Genomic DNA, 26,749 nt, shown 5'->3' with positions numbered 1-26,749 from the left:
TAGAGATCAATTAGAAGATGAGCTAGAGAGCTAGGAGGAAAAGCAGGAGAGTGGAATGTTTTGGAAGCCCACAAACTCTTTTCAGGAAAGAGGAGTACTCTACTGGAACAAGTCTGTGCTGGCTGGTCCTATAAGATGTCTACTAAAAAGTGCTGCATTTGGCCACCTAGAGGTCTCGGACTTTTAACAGGAGCCATTCCAGCGAAAGGTTAAGTTAAAGCCACTTTGGCATTGATAGGAGAAAATGGATGGAAGGTAAGAAAGGTGGCTATTGTAAGGGTATTAATAGAATTTACTAGAGCTGTACTTTCAACAATATGGTAGCCACTGGGCACATGTGACTGTTTAGGTTAAAATTTATTAAAATTAAGTAAAATTTTAAATGCATTCCCTTTTTTGCACTAGTCATATTTCAGGTGCTCAACAGCCATGTGTGGCTGTGACCACTGTGTTGGGCAGCACAGATTTAGTGCGGTTCCATCATTGCTGTTGCATAGCACTGTTTTAGAGAATGATGGAATGTCAGTGAAAACCTTCTAGTAGAGAAAGAGGCTGAAGATACAAGAAGGAAAGAAAATCCCACTAGAAGACAGGGTGGGGAGAAGGTCAGAATTGGATCCATGTGTAGGGATTGCATTTCTTTTTATGAGACAGATATTCTTCCTCCAAAGTCAAAATAGAATACCTTCTGAACCTCTGTCATTAAAAACAAACAAACAAACAACAACAAAAAAAAAAAACGGAAACCTAAAGTAACAGTAGAAAAGGAGAAGGTGGGTACAGATCCAGATTTTATGATGGGAAGATAAGAGAGTTATTGTTTGGTTTCTATTTTTCTCAGTGAAATAAGAGGCCAGTACATTAGCCAAGAGAGAGAGGGGAAGGAACAAGGTGAGGTGCTTTTTTTATAAGAGGTTGGAGATGGCATGAGTTATCATAGTAACAAGGGGGAGAGTGAGCTTACCACAGAAGTGCGGTAACATTGCGGCAGGATTTAGCGTCTACTTAAGAATTTACAGTGATTCCAGTTTTCCTAGTTTTGTGATTTTTCTCCAGAAACACTCAACTGGAGAGTTGTATTAAGGAACCTTTGAAAAGCAGGCATTCATAGATTGGGGCTGTGTGTAATGGCATAGATTAATACTGCTGAATTGGAACCCTTAGGGAGATGTAAAACTAATGGAGCTCAGCATGGTGAATCCAATCCAGACATGAAATGAGAAATGCATTATTTGGTCCTGCAGTAATACATCATTATCCCTTTATATAGAAATCATTGAGATTCCACCTCTGAAATACCCTTGTATGAGGCTCATCATAATCATTTGGAGAATTTGTGTAGTAGATTGTTGTTTTCTATACTTCATAGTTGGTCTTTTTCATTTTCAGTCTCAGCAGCAGCCTAGAAAGTTAAGCCAATTTGCTAAATCTTGCCTGTACTCTGAAAAATGCTTAAATCCATTTATGTAATACAAGGGGATGTATTGGAATCTAATGCCTTCTTATGGCATCATCAAAACAACAAAGGAAACATGTTAGAATTTTTAAATTACGGTTGTGTGGATGTTCCATAGAGGCACATGTAGTTCAGTATGCTTACACACTCATACAAACCTTTCTATTTAATTATCTATAAAACACTTAGAAAGTGTATTTCTTCTAATTTTTATGTTCAGTTATGGAATATTAAGTAGGAAAATATTAGCAACTTCTTGAAATCATAATGTACTTATTTTCTAAAAATTAGTAAATAGTGTTAGCATGATTAGTTGTGTTTAGTTCTAGAGGTGAAACATTGTGAATTAGCAACCCACCTTCTAATTTCTCCTTTTCCTACCACTTACCTTAAACGTATCCATTTTCCAAATGTGAAGAAACTTGTCTTCTCATTTCCAGGGACTTTCAGGGGATTGAAAGTTTAATATTTATAATACTTTGAGTTTCAAAGATGCAAGGCACTATGTACCAATTTGGTATATTGTTTGAGCACTTTTTTTAAGCCTCTGTGTTCAGACCTTTTGAAATGAATTTAGTTCCTATGGAAACTTATTGCTCCTGTAGATAGTGCCCTTATCCACGAGTGAAAAATAAAATCAATTCAGAGAATGATTTTATAATTTTATAACACAGCTTGGGAAATGGACATTAGGAATATGTGTAGCTGTGCTCTTTGGCTGTTATACCTGTTCATATTAGATTGTGTTTGAAAACAACCTTGCAAATGTCACCATCTGTCCTTCACTTTGAGGCCAGAATAGGTAAATAGCGGTTTAGTAGAAGTTTCAGTGGATATTCTTTCTCCCAACACCATAAATAGTAGCTTGTGAGGAAGCAAGGGATATGAGAAATATTTTGGAGGTAAAATTAGCTTTGGGAGGTGGAAGAAAGAAGGAAGAATCCTGGGTGAATCCTAGGAAGGGTTGGTATTTTGCAGGTTATTTATTTAGTAGAATTCATGTTGATGAATTGAAAAGGAAGAATCTTGGTTGAATCCTAGGAAGGGTTGGTATTTTGCAGGTTATTCATTTAATAGAATTCATATTGATGAATTGAAAAGGAGGCAGCTGAGGGCAGAGAGACTGTTTGAGGCTATAGTAAGTAATAGTGGTATATGTTCGTGAAGTGATAGCTTAGCCTACGGTGATGATAGGGGAAACTGAGGAAGGGTTGAAAGTGAAAGGTATTTCAAAGGAAGAACTAACAATCTCAATGACTTCTCAAGTATAAAATATTAAAAACAACAAAAGAACCAATGTTTAATGCACAATGATGAGCTAATGGTATTGCTATTAGTGAAAAATGGAAGGAAAAATCTTGTTCGGATAAGAAAATGGAAATAATAAATTGATCATATCTTAGCATAGAGGCTTAGAGTTAGAAGGGATCATCAGATCCAGTCCCTGGCTTGGCATGGGTAAGATGACTAACTGTATATTTGATAGAAGAACTGAAGCCCAAAGAAACCTAAGGTTATACAGCTACCAACTGGTGAAGAGAGACTGGAAATCCAATTCAGTCACACACACAGCAATAGGAGAACCCTCAAAGAAGGAAGAAATAACTGCACTGGGAAGTTTAGAAGAACAATAGGGGCCAAGATCTGAGCTTTGGGAATTACAGTTAAAAGAGGGAAGGATGTGGGGAGGGAGCAATTAAAAGGACAGAGAAGAGGCCAACTTAGAAGAATTTTATGATGGAGAAGGCTTCCAGGCTTTTCGAATGCTCACGTTACATGTCACTACCAATGCCTTGCCCTGTGACTGAAATAATTTGGCAGTTTCTCTTTTTCCTCACAAGGTTGCTGAGATACTAAAACAGAAGGGCCCATGCCAGACCTGTGCTGAATCCCAGCAAATGCATGGGGGCACCATGAATTATGTCCCAATTTGCATGTTGTCTTTGTGTAGAGACATGTGGGTTTTCATATCTGGTGTCTAAGTGTTGTCTTTTTGATCAGTTTTCTATTTTGTGCCACAAGAGCCATGGAAATGGCATTACCATTAGGAATTGTGGTGCCGAGGCATCTGGGTGTGAAGCAAAGTTTCTTACAGCAATTTCTTAGAGCATACAATATACATAAATATTATGCCATTGAATTTTTACAATAAATTATTTCTTGATAAGCAATATATACACATAATAGAAAATTTGAATATCATATGCAAAAGTAAATCTCCTCCTTATTTGACCATCTATGTATTCCATTCCCTTCTTTGAAAGCAACTGCTATTTCCGATTGTTGTATATTCTTTCAGATATATTTTATGTCTATATCAGCATGTACATGTTATATTATTTTAAATTAAATTTGTGTGCATATCATGAGCTTATGCGATGTGTAATTGTTGTCATCAAACATCTATAAACTCCTATTTTTCAAATGTATTTTATGCCACGCTTACTCCTTATTCCATTAACCATTAATCCCTTGCCTGTGATGTATGTATGTACTTTAATATAAACTTGTGTGCTGTAGGGGGACGTCCAGCGTGGGGGCAGAGGAGGAGTCTGGCACGTCCCTGGTCAGTGCTGAGCATCTGCTGGGTGGAGTCCCTCGAGCCTGCTCAGGGACCACGGTCTGGGGGGCAGCCGGGCCTCCCTCCAGCATACACTCCCTCTGCTGTTCTCTGCCCTGTAGGAGAACCCTTCTCACCTACTGCTGCTTTTCTCATACGTGGGCTTACCGACAAGAGTTCCTACTACTGTCAGACCACTCATCTAGCCTTTGAGGTTTCCTACCCAACAAACCATTTCCTTCCACTCCTCCCCTATCGTGTCAGCCACATGCTGTGACATGCCTCACTGTGGACCCCCTGCTTCTGCCTTATGCTCTCTACTGAAATGCTTTCTTAGGTTGCTAGGGATCACATTCCATGGCCTTTTATCCAGTCTTGTCTGTCCTGAAACTACGGCTCCCCAGCCTTGTGACACTACATCACACCAGCTCTTCTCTCCACAGTCAGTACCTCGACTATTCCATCTTCCTTCCTGCCACTCCCCAACGCTAGCTGTGCCCAAGGCTCCCACCTGTCTTTCCTGCCTTCCATCTCTGCAGTCCCCACCACGTCTTGCAGATGATTTCTAATGTGTGGTTGTGGCCCTGCCCTTGTGCTGAGTTCCAGCTGCACACTTTAGATCGGGGTGGGGTATCATCTCCACCCGGGCTTCCTGACATCTCTTGAGCATGCTTGTTCTATAAATTCCTGAGGCCTTGGCTGTGGTGCAATTCTCCTAGTCCTTCCTCCTCTTTACCTCCTGTCCTGTCAGTTACCGTGCCTTTCCTCCCTGCTTTCCAATGCCTCTGCTCTTTCTCTTCATCAACCTGTTTCGCCCTCATGGCTGGGTACTGCTTCACTGGGAGGCCAGTGGATTTCCATCTGACTTATTCACATCAGGTCAACCTTCGGAGATGGCACCTTTATAACTGCACTCTCCCATTTAGAAAGGCGGTGGCTTGCCATCACCTGCAGAATGCAATCTAACCACGCCGTCTCCTCGTGGAAGACTCTCCATGTCCCAACACCTCCTTTCTCAGCCCTGCCTCCCCCTCTGCCAACTCCCTACTACAGCCTGAGCCCCCTGAATGTGCCAGACTCGACTGAGCCTTTCAAACGTCCTCTCCGCCTCTTACAGTTCTACCCTTCATTCAGGGGGCTTTTCAAATCCCATCTCTTCTGCGGAATTCCAGCGACCCACCCCCCAACTAGAAGTGATCTCTCCCTCGACAGTTGTAGCACTTACTGCCAGTACCGTTTCCTGGACACGTAGGTTGCCCTGTGTCACCTGTGACCTTTATGAGTGTGTGTCTTTCCTCTTCTAGCAAATGCTAAGCTTGTCGTGGGAGTGACGTTTATATCCGCACCCCCACACACACACACGCCTCTTTATTTCTGCACGTCCTTTACTGCCCCCTTTGCAGTGTGTTCACAGTGGCCACAACTCCGATTGTTCCTGTGGCATTCTTTCCACCTGGCAGCATTACATCCACAGAAGTTTGCCGGCATGGCCTGTTGTGCCATTTTGGGATTTCCCTCCCAGTGGCAGTGCCTAAGCACCCTCCCCTTCAAGTAATCAAAGGGCAGGGGAAAGAGGGAGAAGCTTAACTCTACCCCTCTTCCCAACCGGTGCTCCCTCTGCTCTTCAGTTTTAGCACTCTGACACTTAAAGGGCAAATCTGTATGGACTTCCCCCCCCCTTCACTTGCCACTAAAATAAATACATTTGCAATTCTTTCAGTTAAGGGAGCCAGACACATTCCTTCTATGTGTATCTGGTAGTTGGATCTTGCTTTTAAAATGTAGTGGAATAAAGAGTATCACGTAAAGTAATGTAACATGCTTTCGCACCACAGACAAATTTTGGTCTTACCCTAGTTTTTTAGAATGTGTCAAAGTCCTCTTTGAGATGTGTTACAGTTTTGAAAATTTTTTTAAAGTAAGCTGTTCTTGACTTATGTAGGTATTAAAAGCACTCTCTTAAATTTGATCACAGCAGAAGTGGGGGTACTGAAATGTATTTATATGCTTGGGTGACTCAAATAGAATTTCACCTAACTTCTCACCACCCGAGTCACCCCTGTGCTATTACAATAGTTAGATTGATGAGAATGATATAATAAGGCCTATGAAGTAAACATCTCTCCAACTGTGGAAGGATTCTCTCTGGGAGGGAGTGTGCAGTGTTTCGCTAAATTTTCTCAGAAGGTCGTAGAATCATTGTAAGTATCCTTTGTCAGAAAAATCGAATAGGTTGCCAGGACTGCTGGGGCCCTTGGCTATACTGGGAGCACTCATGTTGGGTATTTCCAGTTCTCGTCTTCTGAACTTGAGGGTTTTCTGCAGGAAGAATGGGTGATGAAGGACGTAATGAAGGGTGATGAGACGAATGCCACAGTTTGCTTTAGTTCCCTAGCCTAGAACTTGCAGTCTCTTCTTTCCCTTGTCCTTCCTGGTGGGTGGGTGGGTTGATTGGTATGCTCAGCCAGTCCCTATTTTTCCTCCATCTGACTGAATCTGGCCCATGACTTCTTCCCTTTCTCCTCCAGAATTCTCCTCTAGTTCTGGTAGGTTCTTCTGCTTTCCAGTATCTCTCTACCTTCCCCAACTTGTCCCAGTTTCTCTTATTATCCTTTTGCCTCGAAATCTGAGCATTGATCTAGAACCAAGTTATCTAGCTTTCTCCTTTTTAGCAATATCAAGTAGTAAAGCCATAGAGTGGTTACCAAGTTGCTCCTAGTAGGGAAAATGATAAGGCTGAAGAGTAGTTTTAGAATCAGTTGAAAGTTACCACCAGAGCTCTCCTATCAAGACTTAGCAGCTGGGAACTTGCCTCAGTGTTCCTTTCTTTGTTAGTAAGTCTGACATTTCTGGCCTCTGATTATTTCCTTGTGGATTCCCTAGTTGACTCAGTGAATTTATAAGCTCTTACTACACAGAAGTACTCCCATCTCCCCAAACCAAGCCTCTGTTAGCAAATGTCATGAACATAAACGCTGGACTTTCCTCTGAGGGAATGCAGAGGAGTTTAGAAGACTTGCAGTAAGAAGGTTATGGATGTATTTATAACCCAAGGCCAGAGGAGGTTATGTCTCTGAGTCTGTCTCTGTAGTCTAGATATGCTGGACAGATCTTCTTGCTGGGTTGAAAGTTACTTTAAGAGAATTTTGAGGTCAGTCCTATTCACTAGTGATGGATATCTCTTATCTGGAACACTCAGTTTTGGTCACTTATGTTATAAAAGCAGGCCTCTGTGTTTGCTTAGCACTGTGTTTACAACGTTATTACTTCTTGATTTCTTTGTAAGACCTTGTGTACAGCTCTGTCTCACACCCCTAGACTGTGAGCCAGCTGTAGGAGCGATCACTTATTCAGCACTGTGACAGTGGATGGCATGTAATGAATGCTTGATAAATGTCTGGCTTTATATTTGTTATGGGAGTGACTGAGTAGATAAAAGAATAAATGAACCAACCAACCCTCATACTTTTCATCCTTAGACCAATTTTAGTGAACATTCCCATGTAACATCATGGGGGAATGGAAATAACTCAAAATACTTAGAAGGTAAAAATAACTTGTATCAACATAAGTTCAATATACTATATAGATACACATGTTTACAAAAAAGAAACCTAAGGTTGATGCATTGTATATGCTCATGATTAACATTTTCTAAGTTATCTACTTAAATAATTACAAAGTCAGGAGAGGGTAAGTATCATGCTTTTCTTTAATAGTAGTAATAATAATAGTAATGCTTTTCTTGGTCCTGAAACCTTATAGTGTAGCATATATTAAGATTATGTAGTTTCATTCCCACATGGATATATAACCTTTGGAGAATCAGATTTAACATTTTCATTCCAGTGCTTGTGGATCTTTTGCAAGGACAAAGAGAATATTTTTGTACATATTGCTATTCTTTTTTTGTTGTTGTTGTTTGTTTGTTGGGGTTTTTGTTTGTTTTTGAGACAGTGTCTCCCACTGTTGCCTGGACTATGGTACACTGGGGTCATCATAGCTCACAGCAACCTCAAACTCCTGGGCTCAAGTGATCCTCCTGCCTCAGCCTCCTGAGTAGCTGAGACTATAGGCACTTGCCACCACATCCAGTTAATTTTTCTATTTTTAGTAGAGACGGGGTCTCACTCTTGCACAGGCTGATTTCAAACTCCTAACCTCAACAATCCTCCCACCTCGGCCTCCCAACATTCTGGGATTATAGGCATGAGCCACCACACCTGGCACGTATTGCAATTCTTATAACCAAGGGCCACTTCTATGAATTGTGATTTTGTTCTGTTCCTACTATGTGCATTGCAGGAGTTGGTTTCTACCCACTATACCTTCTGTATACTGCCACACTCTCTCTCAGGCACTGTTAACACAAAGAGCTAGTGTCTGTTTTTATTACAGCATTCTTACTTGACATTTATTAAGCAATAACAATATTCCAAGCATTGTTAAGAAAAAAAAGGAGAGGGAGATAGCTAATACCTCTCTAAATAAGGGCTCTCCACCCTAACTAAAATGCTAGGTGTAGAATTTTGCTTGCTGAGAAAACTTTGTGAGTTTGAGAAAATAACATCTCATAAGTGCTTGGTTGTCCTAAATTGTGATTTAGAAAGTGATTTGGGGGGTCCTTCCAGACTTGAGTTAATGTCAACATCAGTTATGTTTTATGTCCCCACAGTGTGCATAATTATTGCCTCTTATTCGTGATATCTTTTATGTAAGTGAGGATTAATTTTATCTCCCATTTTAGAGATAAAAACTGTGATGTACATAGCTGAAATATGTCAAGAATACCATGATATGGCAGAAAATAAAACTTAGCCAATGGATTGGGGTTTTTTTTTTTCACTGCAGAGTGGATGCCTGACTTCACAAATCTTTTAATTTTTGTAAATAACAAAACTAAACAGTGGGGGCCTTCATCCTTTGGAGAGCCAGCAGAAAATGGCCCCAGTTTTCTAAGTTCAGACCCCTAATGGAGAGTAGGAACTCTCCGGCTCTTCATTTGTGCTGGGTGAGCCAAGGTAGCAGAATGTCACTCAGGGTTTGGTGCAGCTGCCGGAAGGCAGAATAAGAACTGCCTCCTCAGGAAAAGAAACCAGGCATCAGGGCAGTCCCACAGTGTCAGGGTGCGTTCTCCCACCAGCTGCAATGTGTTACACATGGATAGGTTCCCACTCTCGTAGGTTTCCCCTACCTGCTCCCATCATTTCCAAGCACCCAATATTATTGAATAAGAAAGAAAACTATATTGCAAAATAGAAAAGTGTTTTGTGCACCTAACATGTTGGTGTCTTCATACTCCTATGCTTAGGGTGCGTGTGGCCAGTTAGCGTGTACACAGTGCATCTGTGTGTGTAGAGTACTGAAGGGCTCATTTTAGCTGGGATAAGTGATCAGAGGTCCTGTCTTTGGGATTTTCCTGGGTTTAGAAATTTTACTCAAGTTCCTATAAACTGGGGGGAAGAGGAGGGGGACCAGCAATGCTTTCCCCTCCCACCTTGGAGGTCACCCTCCTCCTGTGGATCCAGATTACTGGGTTGTGATCCTGATATTTTCTTCAAAGACAGCAGTGGATTAAAATCAAAATGTTAAAGTATTTTCAGATACTGCTCCTGAAGCCTTGGGCTTACAGAATAGAATCGTTTATACTCTGTTGTACATCTAGCCAAAGCTAACTATTTCTTTTACAGCACCCAAGCCAAAGCTATTGGCTAAATGGTATGGTGCTCATTATGGGTAATGGTCTGCTATCAGCTTGACTATTCATTTAGCTAAGTGCTGAACCAGGTATGTCTAGGTCAGTGTCCTCTTCTCTGATAACAATGGCATTTTTTGTGTTGTGATGATAGACAACATATTAGTCAACATTCATCATGTTAGTAATAGATTTTTGGGGAAAAAAGTCTTTTTTTTTTTTTAAAGAAATTGTATCCCAAAGTGTATGTGAAAACAAATGGAAACAAAGAAAGCAAGCGACTGTTGGAGATGTTTGACCTCTTAATAAGTATAATTATGGAAATTTGATTATAGCACAAATAGAAACATCATTAATAAAATGGTTAGCAGCTATTAAGAATGTCAGAAAAGATTGAAATTGAGTTGTTTCAGATCTCAGTCTAGGAAGAGACTGTTTATATTTTATTCTGAAAATGAATATTAGGATATGATTTAAGGTAAAATTAAAAATGAAAAAAAATTTGATAGAAGATCATACATTTTAGATAAATACTTCCTTTATATTGAATTTTATGATAAATTATAAGTGACGAGAAGCAAGAGTGAATTATTACATATTTTTAAATATTGGCAATGTGCTTAGTAGCTTCAGTTTTGGATTTTAAAAGAAAAGCAGAAATCCTGAGCACTGGGCTCAACATCTAATGGAAAGTTAGCACAGGATAAAGTAAGAGCTTTTGCATTGTGCCATAGGAATATAGACTTAAAGATTTGACTCCATGACTGTGTTATGTGCCTGCTTTTATAGTGCTAAATTATGAGGCCACCTGACCCCATGAAGGATGCATTATCGGAACCTGTTAAAAGAATTCTCCTTTTAACACCAGCCATTCTCATATTTTCTCTTTCCTTTCTCTCTCCCTCTCCCTCTCTCTCTAATATTTCCTTATATTTTCTATAGAACTCACTCAGGGTACTTACTGGTCCAAATACAGGGAAAGGATTTTTTTTTTTTTTTTGCATGCCTATGCTCATAATCAGTGATTTTTGTGTTCCCGGGGGCTTTACAAATTGAGGTTGCTAACTGATTGTCATTATGTGACTTCTTTAGCCTTCTGAATGGAGGGTAGCATGAGGAGAGCTATCTCTATGTGTTTTACTTTTCTGAAGTTACCTTATTATCCTTGCTATTTATATTAGCAGAACTAAAAAGATGGATAAGTAGTTTTCTTGAAATATAAAGCTCAGACCCACATCAAAGAAGTTTCTAAGACATGAAAGTAGGAGAGGCAGCAGTGAAACCAACAGCTAATTCTAAAACAACCAAGTATAATTCTGTTATAGGGTCTTAACGGGAAAGATCTGGTTACTGCCTTACTCCACTTCATTTTAATTGAAACTGTTTTCATTTCTCTTTGACCAATTAATTCAACTTATAGAAAAGTCTCCTAAGGAAATAACAGAAATGGTAGTAATAATTTATGTCCATCACCATGTTATTTTAAGCTCTGAAAAATTAGAAACAACCTAAATGTGTATCTTTATTCTTTTCTTTTTCCAAAGTTTCTACAATGGACCTGTCAGTGTAATGAGAAAAATACTTTGATATATTTTCTTAGGTGCCTTTTAAGTGAGTATTAGCATTAAACATTAGCCAAAAAAATATTTTTTTGGCCACAGGCTACAGAATACCTACCAGGAGTAGTAGTACTTTTGATTCTGTTCTTGGGTCAAATCTTTGGGACTCCAATTCTGCCTTTGCACACTGTCAGCAACCTTCTGGGCCTTAAGTGTCACTGTGGGGGGGTGGGGGCAGTCACGGGGAGCACAAGAAAGAAAAGAGAGAAATGTGTATTTATTTGGAGGGTTCCATTAAAATTCCCCAGTAATTTCAAGTGATCACAAAACTGGATTTTATTTCTTAATTATTTTTGATAAGTTTGTATTTTCAAAGATCAACTTTATTCTACCATTTCCTTTTTTGCTAAACATGTTTTTGGATAGCAATTATATCTTCACATTGCCTTGGTATTCCAAGTTCTCCAAATCTATGTTTCCTCTTTCGCTTAACATTGTCATTTACCATTTCTTTGTTGACTCTTCCTTACATACAAAGAAATTAAATTGTTTAAATGTCCTTTGCAGCTAAGATTTAGTTTTCCTTCTGAGGTATCTTGGAATTCCACCTTTTGTTATTTTTGCCTAATAGTAGCTTTTTCCATCAACAGGAGTAAAAGTAGTCAATAAAAGTCAATTGCTGACTCTGTGACTATATGGAAGGTTTACCATAATGCATATTGGAAATGTCTTTGAAACCCTTTTCCTGAATGGAAAGTGCCGCGGCTTATGTTTTATGGTCTTCTAATGTTAGACGGTAATCTCATTTAGCATTTTCCCAAAGTGAAAACAGTGCATTAGGGCAACATAACAAGCACTGTGGATCAATACAAAGGCAGAGCTTTACCCTTGCAGATTAATCCAAGAAAATGTCCCGGAGTCTACTCCCGGAACTGGGGGGCAATTATGCTGATTTCCGCTCCTTTTACCCCCTTTCTACCATCTAATCATCAATACAGGTTGAAATGCATATAGAAAGAATTTCAGAAGATGACTGTGTGCACATGCACGGACGCGCACACACACACACACACACAACAGACTTCCAAACAGGAAATCAAGGGCCCTGGAAGTGAGTAGTATTGATTTGTGGTGATAAAAGTATATTCTGACACATTTCAAATCATAAATAACTCATGGACTTTAACTTGAATGACTAATAGCTCAACTCAGGGTAAATGCTTATCTACAACTTAAATTACCTCTTTCTAAAGAGTCCGTGGTATTAGATGAATTATCCCATTGTGAGTGGTCTGTTTAAAAGAAAAAATGTGCTGTCTTCTTTATGACTTGCAGTATGTGGGTGCTCATTTTTACAGTCTTTCCCTGTAAAAAGACTATCTGGTTAGGGTGGTTCTGGTCTTACCTCCCCACCCTCCTTCCCCTGCTTTTAAACCTAAGACACATTACATTGGTGACGCCATCAGTTGTCAACACTAGGGTGGAAGGCAGTCTGCTTTCCTGTGCACCATTAGCAATATCAGTCATGTATTTGCTAGGTTCAGCTGACCTCATGCTTAATCATATTTTATCCAGTGTTTATCCAGATATGGGGCTTGCTGTAATTAGTCAGTTAGTGGTATCCGTGCCTGTATTTTTGAAGCACAGCTGATTCCTTTTAAATGCTGATGTTCATGGTAGAGGATTAGGGAAATCTGTGTCCAGAAAAATTCACAGATGTCTGAAATCATAAAAAGCATGGAAACTCCTGGGATTTGATTTAAATTCTGTTCTGAATGGTATTTGACAAAGCAGTAAGGTAATGAATGAAAAAGTAAAAGTGATGTTATATAAAATTTGTGGAATTATTTTTTTCTCCGTTTGTCTGCATTCTTTAGAGGGTAGTAAGAAGTAAATTCCCTCAGGGACCAGTAACATGGTTTGCATTTCTATTCTAGCAAAATATATATTAGCTTAGTGTGCTGGATAAAAGTAAGGAGGAGACAAATCATCACCCAGGGGTTTCCTTATTGATAAGAAATATTCCCCCTGTGTTCTCTAGGGGTCTTTAAAGAACCCATTAAATATAGAATAATGCTATTTCCAGATTACTATGGAAATAACAAATTTAAATTTAAAAAATAGAACTGATAAAGACTAGCTTTTTGTATGAAACAAAACTAATTTAGAAAAATATATGAATTCCTAGATTAAAAGTGGTAATATGTGTTTTCTCTGTGTATGTTTAGTCCTTATATTCCAAATTTTCCTGCCATATTAACAAGAATATTTTATTTCCATATGTATAATTTATTTAGTTTGTGTTATTTGAGAAGCAGTCTAACTAAAATCTGAGATTTGTATGTATAACTAGCAAAATTTTAAAATGTTTTCTTTCCACTCATTTGTATTCATTCAGTGAATTTATTACATGGCTTCTATAGCGGTGTCCATATCTAGGAGCCGAGGTCACATAGAAGATAAGACAAAGTCCTTCTTGGCATTTGCATTCTAATAAATGTAGGCTAGTGAACATGCCTAGTGTAGTCAGTGTTACGTGCATGGGGAGAGAAGTTAATACAGGGGCAGTGGGGTCACCATAAAGGGAATGATAGACTCACCCGGAAGGGGAGAGCTAATGAAAGCCACTTACAGAAGGTTCCACATGAACTAAGTGTTGAAAGATGAGTAGGTATTTTCCAGATATAGAGGAGTGGGTGGGAGTTTGAGTGCAGAGCATTTCCAAAATCGAGAGCAGCGTGAGCAAAAATGTGAAGGGAAGTGTAAGATCCAGTTCCCAGGCATGGTCTGTCCAGGCTGTGGCAGTGCTGGGGCAGGGTGGGAGTGAAGGCTGCAGAGTGCACAGGAACCTGATCTGTTGACCTTGTATTTTATGTAGAAAGTAGTAGGGAAAGATACTGTCTTTCATTTATCTATTAGAAAGAACTGTCCGGAAGGAATATGGAGGGAAGAGTAGAGGATGAAAGCTAACATACAGAAAGACCAGCTTGGAGGTCACTGGTTGAATCCCGGATACAGATTTATATACAGAATTAATTTAATGACTAAGAATGGAGAAGGAGGCCCAGACTGTGGGGATCTTAAACTTTGTGACCAACTGGATATGGGAATGGAAGAGAGAAGTTAGGGCCCCTGGGTTTCTGGCTCGGCTGGACAGGATGAAGAGAGCTGACACCGTTTGTTTGGTTTGGGTCTGGGGTTGTGTTTGGCAGGGAGGGTTATATTGTCCAGAGTGACTCACAGCAGTTTCAATTAATGGAACAAATTTTGTAGAGCTTATTTACCAGGTGTACATACATTTTTATCATGGGAACAATTTCAACATCTTTCTTCAAAATTTAAGGAAAATTATTTCTCTTAAACTTTTTCTAATTTTTAACATATATGTCTTATTTTATCTTTTATATATTCTTTAACCTTGACTTTTATTCTGAATGAAGACCCTTTGTCTCAGTGGTGCCTGTGTTTGTTTCCAGGCGGTATGAGTCTCATCCAGTCTGTGCTGACCTGCAGGCCAAGATTCTTCAGTGCTACCGCCAGAACTCCCACCAGACCCTCAAGTGCTCCGACCTGGCCAGCCAGTATATGCACTGTGTCAACCATGCCAAAGAGGTGGGTGTGCCGGCCAGGCCAGCGGGGCACCAAGAGAATAGAGAGCCTGACGTCATGGGGCAGTGGTAAGGATTTAATGGGCCACTGTGTGTGAAAAAGCTTTATAAACTCAACTGGTCACCATCAAGAACTGCTGTAATGACTTGGTTAGGTCATAACTTCTATCCAGGTCATTGTGGGAAGAACCTCTGTCCTCCTTGTGTTCAACTCATTTACTTGAGTTTACTTTACTTAGTAGAAAAAGACTCTACTAAAGTTTTACTTTTTTCCACCTGCCCTGAACTTTTGTCCTCTAATAATCGTGTCCTCAAGGTCATTGCCTCATACTTCTAGAACAATATTCAGAGCCAGCTAAGGGGAAGGTTATAAATTAAGAAGTTACCAATTTGGGGTCTATAAGCAGCAGGTAGTCACATAGACAACCTGGTTTAAAAACAAAAAATAAAACCCACCATTTAATCACTGTTGAATCCTTCTACTGGTGGATAAAATACACTGAAGTGGGCAGGGAAAGAGAGACCAGAGATGGCATTTAGGAAAGAATTTCCACGGCTTTTATATACCGTAGTCGTGTTTTTCTCTTGACCCTTCATATCAGAATAACATGATATTCATAGGATGTGTATTTTCTCTAATTTATGTACTTTAGAAAGCTAATGATAAACCCTGAAGCAAATTATCAATTCTGGCAGGTCACATAATTGCCGAGCATTTAACCAATTTAACAGTTGGTTGTAGGTTGTTCTGCGAGACGGAAATTGTTAGAAACCTTGATTCCTTCTACTGACAAACTCCACAGAGTTGGCCTTCTGACCCATCTAAATCTAGTATTTGAGTTACACAGCATGCCTTTGTGCAGTCTAATTTGCTATAGTTGTAATAATATCACTTAGTGTACATTTCTCATACTCTAAATATCTGATGGGAGGGTTGGTATTGTCTGTATAGCTGGGAAATAACAGTAATATCAGTGGAAAAATATAATCAAGATTTATTAAAAGCCTATGCTGTCCTTAAAAGCCTAGTGGCTTGCGGCTTTTTTCTGTTTCTTGCTTATAGCAGCACTTAGTATGCCAGGGGTTCTTTTCTGTAAAGGTCTTTGGTAGAGGCAGTGTTGCTAATGTTAAGTTAGTACATTTTATTTGTCAAAAACAGCTTCTGATGTGCTCTTAACAAGCTCCAACCTTCAATATTAATACTAACCCAGGCACTTGGGACTTGTAGGTTGACTCATGGATTTTTCTAACTTGGTGAGAGTGCCTTATTGAGGTGGGACTTGGGCAGTCAGTGGGAAAGAACGGCAGTGACAAAGTGTATGCTTTAACGCTGGCACCTAACATATGTGCCTATTTCCGCAGTGTGATTTGTAACGTTACTAAAGTAGCAACTGCAGGGGCGTTTGGAGTATTGACTCCATCCTGCCTGTCTAGGTTGTGTTGAATCATCTACACATAGCCCCATGAGATCAATGGCATATATTTATAGGATAAAACAAAGTTAACTTGTGACAAAATCAGATATGCCACATGGTGCAGCAGAGAGATACAATCTGGCAGATCTGAGTTAGTATCCAAGCCCTGTCTTTTACTAGCTCTGTGACCTTGGGCCTTGGTTTTTCTCATCTGTGAACTGGGGTAATGTTATGAGGATTACATTGATACAAAGTTTTCAGTAAATCTTATTTTTTCCCCTTCTTTCCTCAATTGTTATTTCATGCTGAAACTAAACAGATGAGCAAAAAGCCGATCACTATTACTAGTGATTTCAAAACAGACTCTCCTTCCTCCTCCTCCCTTCCCAGCCTGAAATATAATTTAATATTAACATTTTCAGCTAGTATGTTTGGAGTGCCTACTATTTTCACGACTCTTATATCCAATTATTAGGGATGTATGATACAAGGTAATATTAAAAAGATATGTCCCCAACCCTTTTTATCCTAAGATGGGCAACACTGAAATGGATAAGAACAACAGAAAAAATACCATCTTATATTTCTGCAGTGCTTAGGGTTTCAAGGTTATTTTATATCCATGCTCTTACTTGTTTTTTATGACAACCTGAGATATAAATAGAGATGGTTTTAGTTTTGCCATTTTACAGTTGAGAGCCTTGAAACCCAGGGAAGTCATGATGGTAAATTTAACAATTAGACCAGACCATGCCATAAAAACAAAAAATTTCAAAATGAATTAAAAGGTTTTAGTCTTTGAGTAAGTGAGTGTATAAAGGGGCCTCCATCCTCCCCTACAGAAATAAGGCAACCAGGGAAAGTGAGAGCAAAAACCACAACAGGAGGCAAAGAAGGTCGAAGATCTTATGAGCTGGTCCCAGAGAGCCTGAAGTCACAAAGAGGGCAGTGGGTTGATAGAGCCCATGATGAAAGGCATAACTCAGCACTGCCGTTTTAAGATCGTGTCAAAGTGATCCTGCCAGAGGGAGCTTATATCAGTATTTCATGAGTAGTTACTTTTCCTCTGATGCCAGGGTATCCTTTTGCCCCTTGGGAATTTAGACTAACCTCATGACCTCAACTCTATGCCTGTTGTTAGAGGAGACATCAGCAGGATACAAGGCCCTACTTATTGTAGCAGTTCCTGATGGGCCAACTCCCCTGCTTATGTTTCCTATTAAATCCAGAGAACAAGCTGAACATGCTAAACAAGGAAAACGCTAACCATGACAACAACCCATTAGGTCATAATGTCCATTTCCGACGAAGTACAAGGGTTTCCCCCATGGAATAATTCCAATAGCCAAGTCCACTCCACTTTTAAATGACTTGTATGATCGGCCTCTCACTGGTTCCCTGGGGCATTGTTCTAGGGACTAATAGATTTTACTGATAGGAAAATTCCAGATATTTCTTAGCCCTACTCTTCCTTTCTACTTATTCATCCATTTATTCTGATCAGCCTTTTTTCAGCTATTCTTGAACAATTCCTCATGGCTTGACATGGGACATTTAGACTATTGTTTCTAGTATATTAAGTTATGTGTTCTTCATGAGGGGAAGGAGGCATTAAATTGCTATAATTATTATTTCTAGGACTTAAAAAGCTACCGGCTGGCTATATGAGATACAGTGTTTAAAAATGAAGGAAAGCATTGATTGGCACAGACTTCTTTATTTTTCATATCTGCTTAGCCTCATAACTTTCTTAAGCTTCCAAGATTGGATTACCTCTTCTTGCCCCTAAAACCTGGTTCCCTATCTACACAGGAGGCCATGGAAGCCAATGGTATTTGCCCAGTTTGGCCATAATGTGCCCAAATTCTATTTTATAAGAGGAGGAGTAGGGTGTAGAAAGGGTTTGCTTCCAGATCTGCATTGCCTCTGTGATAATGCCCTGGGGCACACCACTTCCCTGCTAGTTACTTGCAGAAAAGCTGCTTTGGGGATAGCTGATCTAAGCATTTCAGCATTTTCTCAGCCCTGCTGCAGTTGACTGGAAGGTAGAGAGTTGGCTGGATCCTTATGGAACATTCTGTGTTCACTGGAGGTTAAGGTTTGTGGGAAATGCTGTTGCTAACATCCTTATCTAGTCGTCATGACTTGAGCTTCAGTTTCCTTGATAAATTGAAGGTCTGAACTAGGTGATCCATGGGGACCTCCCCGCTCTGTCATTCTAGGACAGATTCTGCTTTCGCGTGTGAGAGCAAGAGGCAGTGTGCATAAGCACACATGTTCACGGGCACACTCAAGAGACATGGCTTATCTGGTACAAGCTGCACCCATACATTTGAGACCTCCAATATTTGTACCTTTGCCTCTTAGACTTTGCCATCTGCCTTAAACATTCACTCAGGAAGAACGCTTGCGTTCTGATTGGCCTCCCTGCTGCCTGGCCTCCCACAGCCACACACCTTTGCCTTGAAGTTCACACTCCTGACAGCCCTGGGAAACCCAAGGTGGCAGAATGAACTGGAAGGGAATATAAACAGTTTCACAGTTTCTCTAAAGTCAGTGAAGTGAAAAACAGCTATCTCAGCGCTGTCTGGCAGAATGTAGCTTGTTGGCTAAAGAAGTCCATTAGAAAATGCGGGCTACCTCCTGCCAGCCCTAGGCCCCTCCTGTACCGGGATCCTCGGATGTGGGATTTTGGAGACAGAGGAGGAAGCCAGGGTCTGAATAACCAAGGGCGGGCTAGAACCAAAAGCAAGGGCCAGCCCCAGGAGATGGCCAATGACAGAGGTCAGTGTGGGGCCGGAAATCAGAAGATGAGGCAGTCAGGAGTCCATATACCACAGCAGAGGTTTCAGTGAGTAAGTAGGCAGTGGGTCAGTACCCAGGCAAGCAGATAGCTCAGCTCAAGGAAGGGCCTCTTTTAAGTGAGGCAACCCTCACCTTAGACCTGTATGCTTCCTGCTGACCTCTCTAGGGGGATCGGAAAGTGACCTGGCTGCAGTGAGGAGCATGGGGTCAAGACCCTGAGCAGTGGGGCTAAATCCTAATGTGGCAGCACTCTAATCCAAGGCTAGTGCACCCAGTTTTCTCGTTTCTAAAATGTAATTGACATCTCCAGTGTATGGTTAGCCTCCAAAATCAAAGACTCCAAGATCAGTGCATAGCGAAGAATTTGCTTTAGCAGAATGTCTGTCTACCTTCTTAAGGGCAGTGTATTTTATCTCCCCTATTTGTGTTAGACCAGGGTTCAAATATTAATGCTTCCCTATTATTTGAGTATGAAGAAGTCCTGAAAATGTAGTAGCTTCGCTCAGAAATCAGGGTTCTTGAAAGGAAAACCTACTGCCAGAGAAAGCTGTATTTTATCATTGTTTTCAGATGAACTCTATGTTAGATGCAAATGATTTAATAGATGTAATGGTTGTTGGAGCTAGAAGAACCCTAGAGATCATGTAACCCAACCATATCTTTCTACTTGCAAAAATTAGCACCCTAAGAGTTTAAGTAATCCATAGGATAGAGCCGAGACCAAATTAGTCTGCCCTTACTCCAAACCCAGGGTGTTCTCCATGTAATATCAGATCTCAGGTGTGGGTGAATGTCAGGGTCACCTGGGGAATTTGTTTAAAGTGCACATGCCCAACCCCATTCCTGGAAAGTCTGGTTGAGAAGGTCTGAGGTGGGACCTGGGCATCTGCACTGTGACCAAATACTCCAGGAGACTCTGTACAGAGGAGTTGTACAGTGTCCATTGGCCTGAACGGCATTAAAGGTCTTCAGCCTCGCAGATGTCCTGCTGCATCCTTTTTTTCCTCTCTCGGGAGATGAGCAGTTGTTACTACCTACAGGTCTGAGCCATCTAGCAGAGGCCTAATCACACCAACCCTAGGAATGAATGCTTAGCCTCAGGAACTAATAGGAAAATGGCTTGGAAAGAAGGTGGGAGCCCCTGAAAAAGAGGTCCCCTTCTCCCCTTCAAGTTGTAGGTGATCCTAGGTGAGGAGGCACACCTGGTTATTGTGGGTGGGGAAGAGGGAGGAGACACTGAGCCAAGGTGACATGGCCCCATGGCTAGATCACAGTTGTAACCAGGCCCTCCTTGGCTCAGCCACTCCCAGCCCCCCTTCTCCCCTCCCCTGACCCGCATCAGGGTTTGATGTACATGGTGGCCACCTTCAGAGAGCACAAAGATAAATCAAGAAGGCCAACTTCCTGGGAAGAGCTACAGGAGCATGTTTTTATTGTGTTCAAAGGCTTCTTTATCATCATCACCTAATGACATTTATTAATCACCCAGCTGGGCTGCTGGTACACAGAATGACACATGGAGATTTCATAATAGATTTCCAATCCTTTGATGGGGTGGCCCTTCGAATTTGGAGTCATATCAAAGCAAACTAAATTCCAAACTTTGAATTTGTTACCCCAGCCTTTTCCATCCCAAGAATCCTTTTCTAAACCACTTTCAGAGAGTAAATAGTTGCTTTATGACATTTTCTCTTTTTTTAATCTGAGTTTAATAGAAGAAATATTACCATGGTAATAGATTTCATTTTTCTTAATAGGTATTTCTTTTCCAGTGCCTGTCCTTCAAGACAATACTGCAGTGTGTGTTTTGTCTGTTATTGCAGCAAGCTGTATAAACAGCTAATTACTTGTAACTTAATTTGAATATTAGAACATTTGTCATAGAAGATACAAAATAAGATCCAGGCAGAAAAAAGTTAACTTGTGCTTCCTCTAAAGCAGGAAGAACAAAGAACAGCACTTGCTGGGGGGAATAGACAGATACTGAAACCAAAATAAGTTAGCTAATCAGATTTGCAGGTAGTGGGGAATAGTACTGGATGCAGAGGCGATGCTTTCTTTGTGCTTCTTGTAATCTCAGTTCATAGGTTACTTTTCCTTCCTCTGTGGCTTAGTCTTCTCCTTCTGTCTTGTTCCTCACTGCAGCTTTGTTGTCTGCCACTTTCCCTGTCCCTCCTTAGTAAAAGCTCCAGTGTTGACACTAGGTTCGACCTGGGACATGGCTCCATCTTCATTTCCCACAGCTATGTAAACCTTCCTGCTCCTTCCGCAGCTCTGTGAGGCCTATACTCTTGTGAGATGCTCAGTGAGCTTGTCCAGAGACCAGCCCTCTGAGGGGTATCTTTAAAAAAAAACACAATTTTTATTTTATTCATGGTGTTTGGTTAGCAATCCAGGGTTGCCATAATTTCTCTTAAGTGATCAAGACAGCCAGTAGCTGGCACACTGGTAGGATAGTCAACCCCTCCAAGAAAGCCGTAATTCAAAAACCAGTTGATGAGATTACTGTGTAACAAAAATATCTGAGGGACGTGGTTAGGATCGTTGTAGTAAGTGGAGATGACACGCAATCTCAGGTCTCCAGGGGCACCGTTCCTGTTTGACAGCGTGAGCTGCCAGCTTCCCCAGTGGCTGGACTGGGAAAGAGACTTGGGAAAAGAGCAGCAGCAGTGCCTGAACCACTCCCTCCTTTCGGGGACTTACCAGGCTGTTTATAGGAGGAGTTTCTGCGGGCCCAAATACGTGAGCCATGAGCAAAGGCAAGGAATTTCTCCCTCCACATTAAGATTTAGTGTTAGCAGTTCCTTAAATGAAAGAAGCAATTTTTTATAACTTGCAAAGCTTCTCCCTCATTCTTTAGGGAATTTCCTATGTTAATTTATGCAGTGTTAAATTTATGCAGTGTTGAAATTCAGCCCAACAGCAGCTACTTACAGAACCAATACAGAGATTATAGGAGAACCTCTCAGGTGGGAGCTGAACACGGCAGACCCCACCAGGCCGAAGGATCCCTCCAGCCAGTGGCCCTGGGGTCTGGGGTTGAGCAGGCTTTGTTGCATAGCTGTGACGGGGTGATAACACGGAATGTTTTACAGATGTGTTCATCTTTTAAAAATTCTACTTGACGTTGTATTTGTTAATGTCTCTGACAGAAGCGTTAGGCGGTTTTGTACCACCTCTGCCACCCTTTGGTGGCAGCTGAGTGCAGTGTGACCGTGTGTTCATAGATCAGCCCCGGAGCTTTCCTGTGGTCCCTCTCGTCTGCGAGGAGTCACCACGAATCAGCTGAGCCACTGCACTGTCCTGGAGGATTAGGATTTTAATACATGTAACAGGGTGGTTTGTGGATATGGTTAGATATAGTTACTAAAACATCATTTCTCCGTGTTTGACATTTGTTCTCGTGTGTTCTAATAGTGTTTTTATGTTAGACTGCCATGCTGATCCTCAAACCAGCCAAGGCCCATCTTGGCTTTCGCAAAGAGAGTCTGACATTCTTGCATCACCTGATTTGGTTGAAAAATTACCCATCTATATTCAGCTGAGGTTGCAGGGAGAAGAATAGTGAAAAGGATCTCTAGACTCTTGAAAAACACTTTAACTGTTGCTTTAATTATGTTGTGGTAGCTGCAGAGGATTTTTGCAATATTTGAAAAGAAAGACATTGTCATATGTCTTTTTAACCATAAACCCTAAATTGTAGGGACAGGCACAGCCATGTACTCTTGACCAGGCAGGTAACAGCTTAAAGTTCCCATCAGTATGTTGAAGAATGTAGTGAATCTATAGCCCCCAAAATGTAAAATGGCAAAGCAGTATCCTTTTTAAAGGGATCATTTTCTTCAGTAACAAAATGCCCTGAGGCAGGCTCAGTATAGCTTTATACTGGCTTCCATTTTGAATTTAAGAAAGAATGTCGTAGGCTGTTGTCTGTATATCTGGAATTTATAGAGCTTCTTGCCCATATAATAGGAGACACTTTCCCACAGATCAAGTCACATGGGGTGAGGACAGCTGAGACACGATGACATTGCCAGACTGTGTCTGACTCTTATGTTATAGATGCTCAGTGTGTGGTTTTCCCAGCAAACACAGAGCTCGTGTGAATGGCTGGTGTGCGAGATGCCCCACCTGCCAGTGTTAGTTCAACAGGACAACTCAGTTCAAAACCGTCTCTTTCACCTACTTTTTCTTCCCTATTTTCTCTAGACGATCTAGCTTTTCTAATTTACTTCCTATTTGACTGAATCATTGTGTTTTGACCACCTGTGTATGTGTTATCACTAACCCAGTTCTCCTACCTTTCCTTCTTTTGCCCTGTGTGGACATGGTCTTCTTAGAAAACCTATGATCACGGACATGAATTAGGATAATCTGTTCACCCTTTGCTCCTATGACCCAACACACTCTCTTGTTTGTCCTTCCACTCTTTCTTCCTACCCCCTTTATTTCAGTTTTTTATCTTTGACCTTAAATCTTATGTCTAGAGACCTTTGACCTTTCATTCCAAGCCTGCAACTTCCTTCTAGATATTTTTCCCTGAGATGTCTCACCCAAAATCATCTCACAAGCCCAGAATGTAAGTCATCCTCCTCATTCCCAAGCTAGCCCCTCCCCCTGACTTCCCAGTTTCTCCCAGAGACACCACCGCTCCTTGTCACTAGGGACCCATCCGTGCGTTGGGACTCACCGTCTCTCTTTTTCTAACCATGTCTTTTTGTGGCTCTCTCTCTTTCTTCTTTCACCCTTGCCTGGTTTCTAATCTGCCTCCTCACTGGTTTTTGTGCCTCCAGACTGTCCTCTGCGGGATCCATCATGCCAAGGATGTCAGGTTAACCTTCCTAAATGTCTTTCTCCTATTTAAAAGCATCTGTTGGCTTCCCGCATTTTTTCAGTGGCCAGCAGGAAGCATCTCAGGCTGCCGTCTTCTGGGTGGTCTTTACACGCTTTCTCTTCGTAAATCCTGAGCATGCGCCCTTTCTGCCAGTGAGGCCTCTCCTCAGTATTCCGTACATATGGGGCTTGTCCCACCTCTGAATCTCTGCCACTGCTGTCCACTCTCACCACCCCCGCAGCCCCACCCCAGTCCCCTGCCTGTGTTCTGTCTGTGGGGAAGAGTGTCTGAGAAGCTTTTTCTTCCCTGATCACCCCAGCGACAGTATTACCCCCTATGTGAGGCAGAACCACTCGTCTTTTGAACTGTTACTTTCTCTGGAGGGGTACACAAGAAACTGGGAAATGGAAGGAAGGAAAACATTACTTATTACCAGATACCCTTTTGCTCCTTTTGAATTTTATACTGTGTTTATTCAATCAAAAAAATTTTTAGCATTTATTTAGCAAATAAATAAAAAGTGAAAATTACTGCCCTGTGTAGTTCCTTAATTTTCTGTGGGTGTCTGTGTTCATTTGCCCATAGCACTTAACTGAGTGCAGCGAGTACGTAGGAGCTCAGTCAGAGGTGGGTGCATGGGGGGCTGGAAGGGTGGTGGTTGGCCAGAGGAAGGTGTGCACAGATGGGCTAAAGGCAACCTCAAGACTCACCCAGCCTCTTCTGAGTAACTTCAGAACTAAAGTGGAAAGTATCACTTTTTTCTTCTTAAAGATCTCTAAACATGGTGGCACTATACTCCCTGTTCTGGTTGGTTATAGAGTTTAATCCGATAGTTAAGACTTCTACCACCACCACCCCCAAATAAACAACTAAATAGAATATAGAGATCAGTTCTGCAATTTGGGAGTAGGTATCTACTCCCAAAAGTATCTACTGTATCTACTACAAGAGAGTGTGTTGGGTCATAGGAGCAAACGGTGAGTAGATACCGTTTGTGCAGCTCTGCCCAGCCCTGTAAGCACAAGAACATCTGCATCCTGCCTGGACGGATCAGGAGTCTCTGGGAGAGATTCTTACGTTCTTTGCAATTGAGAGATTCCCTCTCAGAGCCCTGGGGGTTGATCCCCCGTGTCTGTCTGTCTGTCTGTCTCTCTCTCTCTCTCTCCCTCCCTCCCTCCCCTCTCTCTCTCTCTCTCTCTCCTCTCTCTCTCTGTCTCTGTCTCTGTCTGTCTGTCTGTCTGTCTCTCTCTCTCCCTCCCTCCCCTCTCTCTCTCTCTCTCTCTCCTCTCTCTCTCTGTCTCTGTGTCTGTCTGTCTGTCTGTCTGTCTGTCTCTCTCTTTCTCTTTCTCTCTCTCTCTCCCTCTCCCTCTCCCCCCGTACCTAGGCAGTAGCTTTCTGTTCCCCACATTTCCAAATGCTCCTGGTAAGGAGATGGCACACAACTCCCACCCTCCTTCCCCTCACCGGGCCATGTTCATCCATAAGGTCTCAGTGGTGGTGATTAAAGGTAGTAATGTTTTGAGAGCAGGAAGCGTATGCCTTGTTTTATGTGTTTTTAAAGTAGATATTTGAAATGCAATACAAATTGTACTGAACGGTTACTGCATTTTTTTTTTACCCCCTCTCCTTCTGGTGGTAAAACTTATACTTTTATTTCTCTTACAGAGCACACTTGAGAAGGGAGGATAAAAACTCTGAGAACACAGACAACACCCTTCAACGTTAATTCCAGAGGTGGAACATTTTTTTTTCCTAGTAAGATAATAACCCATTTAAAGAGAAGACCACTAAAAGAGAAGACCACTAAAGACAAGCGCGGAAGAACAGATTCGACAGCATCATGTCACATTTTGATTAGCGACAATTTGAAAAGCTGAGGCCTAGGTCAGGGATCAGTCATCAAAAGACACCCTTCAGTATTATAAACCCCCTTCATGATGATTAAAAGAAAAAGGCAGCCCTCTCCACCTTTTTGTACTTTTCTGTTCCACTTCTACTGCCCATAAAGCGTCCCTGTTCTAACCAAGCCCCGTCATTTGGCGAACCTCCACTCTAAGAGCAGGGTGGGCTGCCGAGTTAATTGGCGTAAGGGAGAAGACAGCCCAAAACACATGGCTCTCCGGGCTGTAACGCTGGGTAGAATTGTCTAGGCTTATGGCATGTTGGTTTTCTCTCTTTTTCTTTTCTCCTTTGATTTATATAAGAGCTATTTCATTTTAACTTATTATGGTGATCATGCAAGTAAGAAGACAAAAGGAGAGAAAATGTACCTCTTTTACTGGAATAATGTTTATGATTACAAGTGAAATAAGGTATTTTTATCAATATAAAGGCAACCTTGGCTTATACAACCTCTATCGTGAATGCTGACATCTTTACTTCACTCACTATCAATAATAAATATATTTTCTGACAAAGACTGGCATTGTGCCTCAGCTTCACACATTCATTCCTATGGCTGGGTTCGATGGTTATGCTTATGGGAATTGAGTTGATTTATACTGTTAATAATTTGCATTTGTGCTGTACCTTTCCTCTAAAAAGCTCCTAAGCACTTCACAGAGCCTCAGACAGGCAAGTGATAGTTATAACTGCCTCTCAGGTAGATAGAATTCTGGAAGATCTTTACAAATTGCATGAACCTTTCTTTCTTGGGGATGACTTAAGAGTCATCCTGCCTGGGGCGAGAACTAGATTAGATAACCTTGGTTAGGACCTTCTGACCCTGCAATACTATGAAAATGTTAAAAAAAAAAAAAAAAATCCACCTTTAGAGTTTTTCGTCTTTCCACTTTCATCAAAACTTCCTGATTATAA

General features: G+C 41.1%; 1 protein-coding gene across 2 annotated transcripts in view; it reads left to right on the top strand.

Annotated features, from left to right (window-relative positions):
* Positions 1–26,349, top strand: part of CHCHD3 (coiled-coil-helix-coiled-coil-helix domain containing 3) — a 279,301-nt gene extending 252,952 nt beyond the window's left edge. Inside the window, exons 7-8 of one of the 2 annotated variants that reach the window (XM_012739744.3) lie at positions 14,747–14,882; positions 25,598–26,349. In XM_012739744.3, coding sequence (XP_012595198.2) covers positions 14,747–14,882; positions 25,598–25,621 — 160 coding nt within the window. In that variant the 3' untranslated portion in view covers positions 25,622–26,349. Of the gene's footprint in view, positions 1–14,746; positions 14,948–25,597 lie in introns of both variants that reach the window. The other variant, XM_012739742.3, reaches the window with a different exon arrangement.
* Positions 26,350–26,749: the final 400 nt, after the last annotated feature.

The sequence above is a fragment of the Microcebus murinus genome, chromosome 9 (assembly GCF_040939455.1).
Source record: "Microcebus murinus isolate Inina chromosome 9, M.murinus_Inina_mat1.0, whole genome shotgun sequence".
Taxonomy (NCBI): domain Eukaryota; kingdom Metazoa; phylum Chordata; class Mammalia; order Primates; family Cheirogaleidae; genus Microcebus; species Microcebus murinus.
The sequence above is the reverse complement of the archived record's forward strand: the minus strand, read 5'-3'. Positions and strand labels throughout refer to the sequence as shown.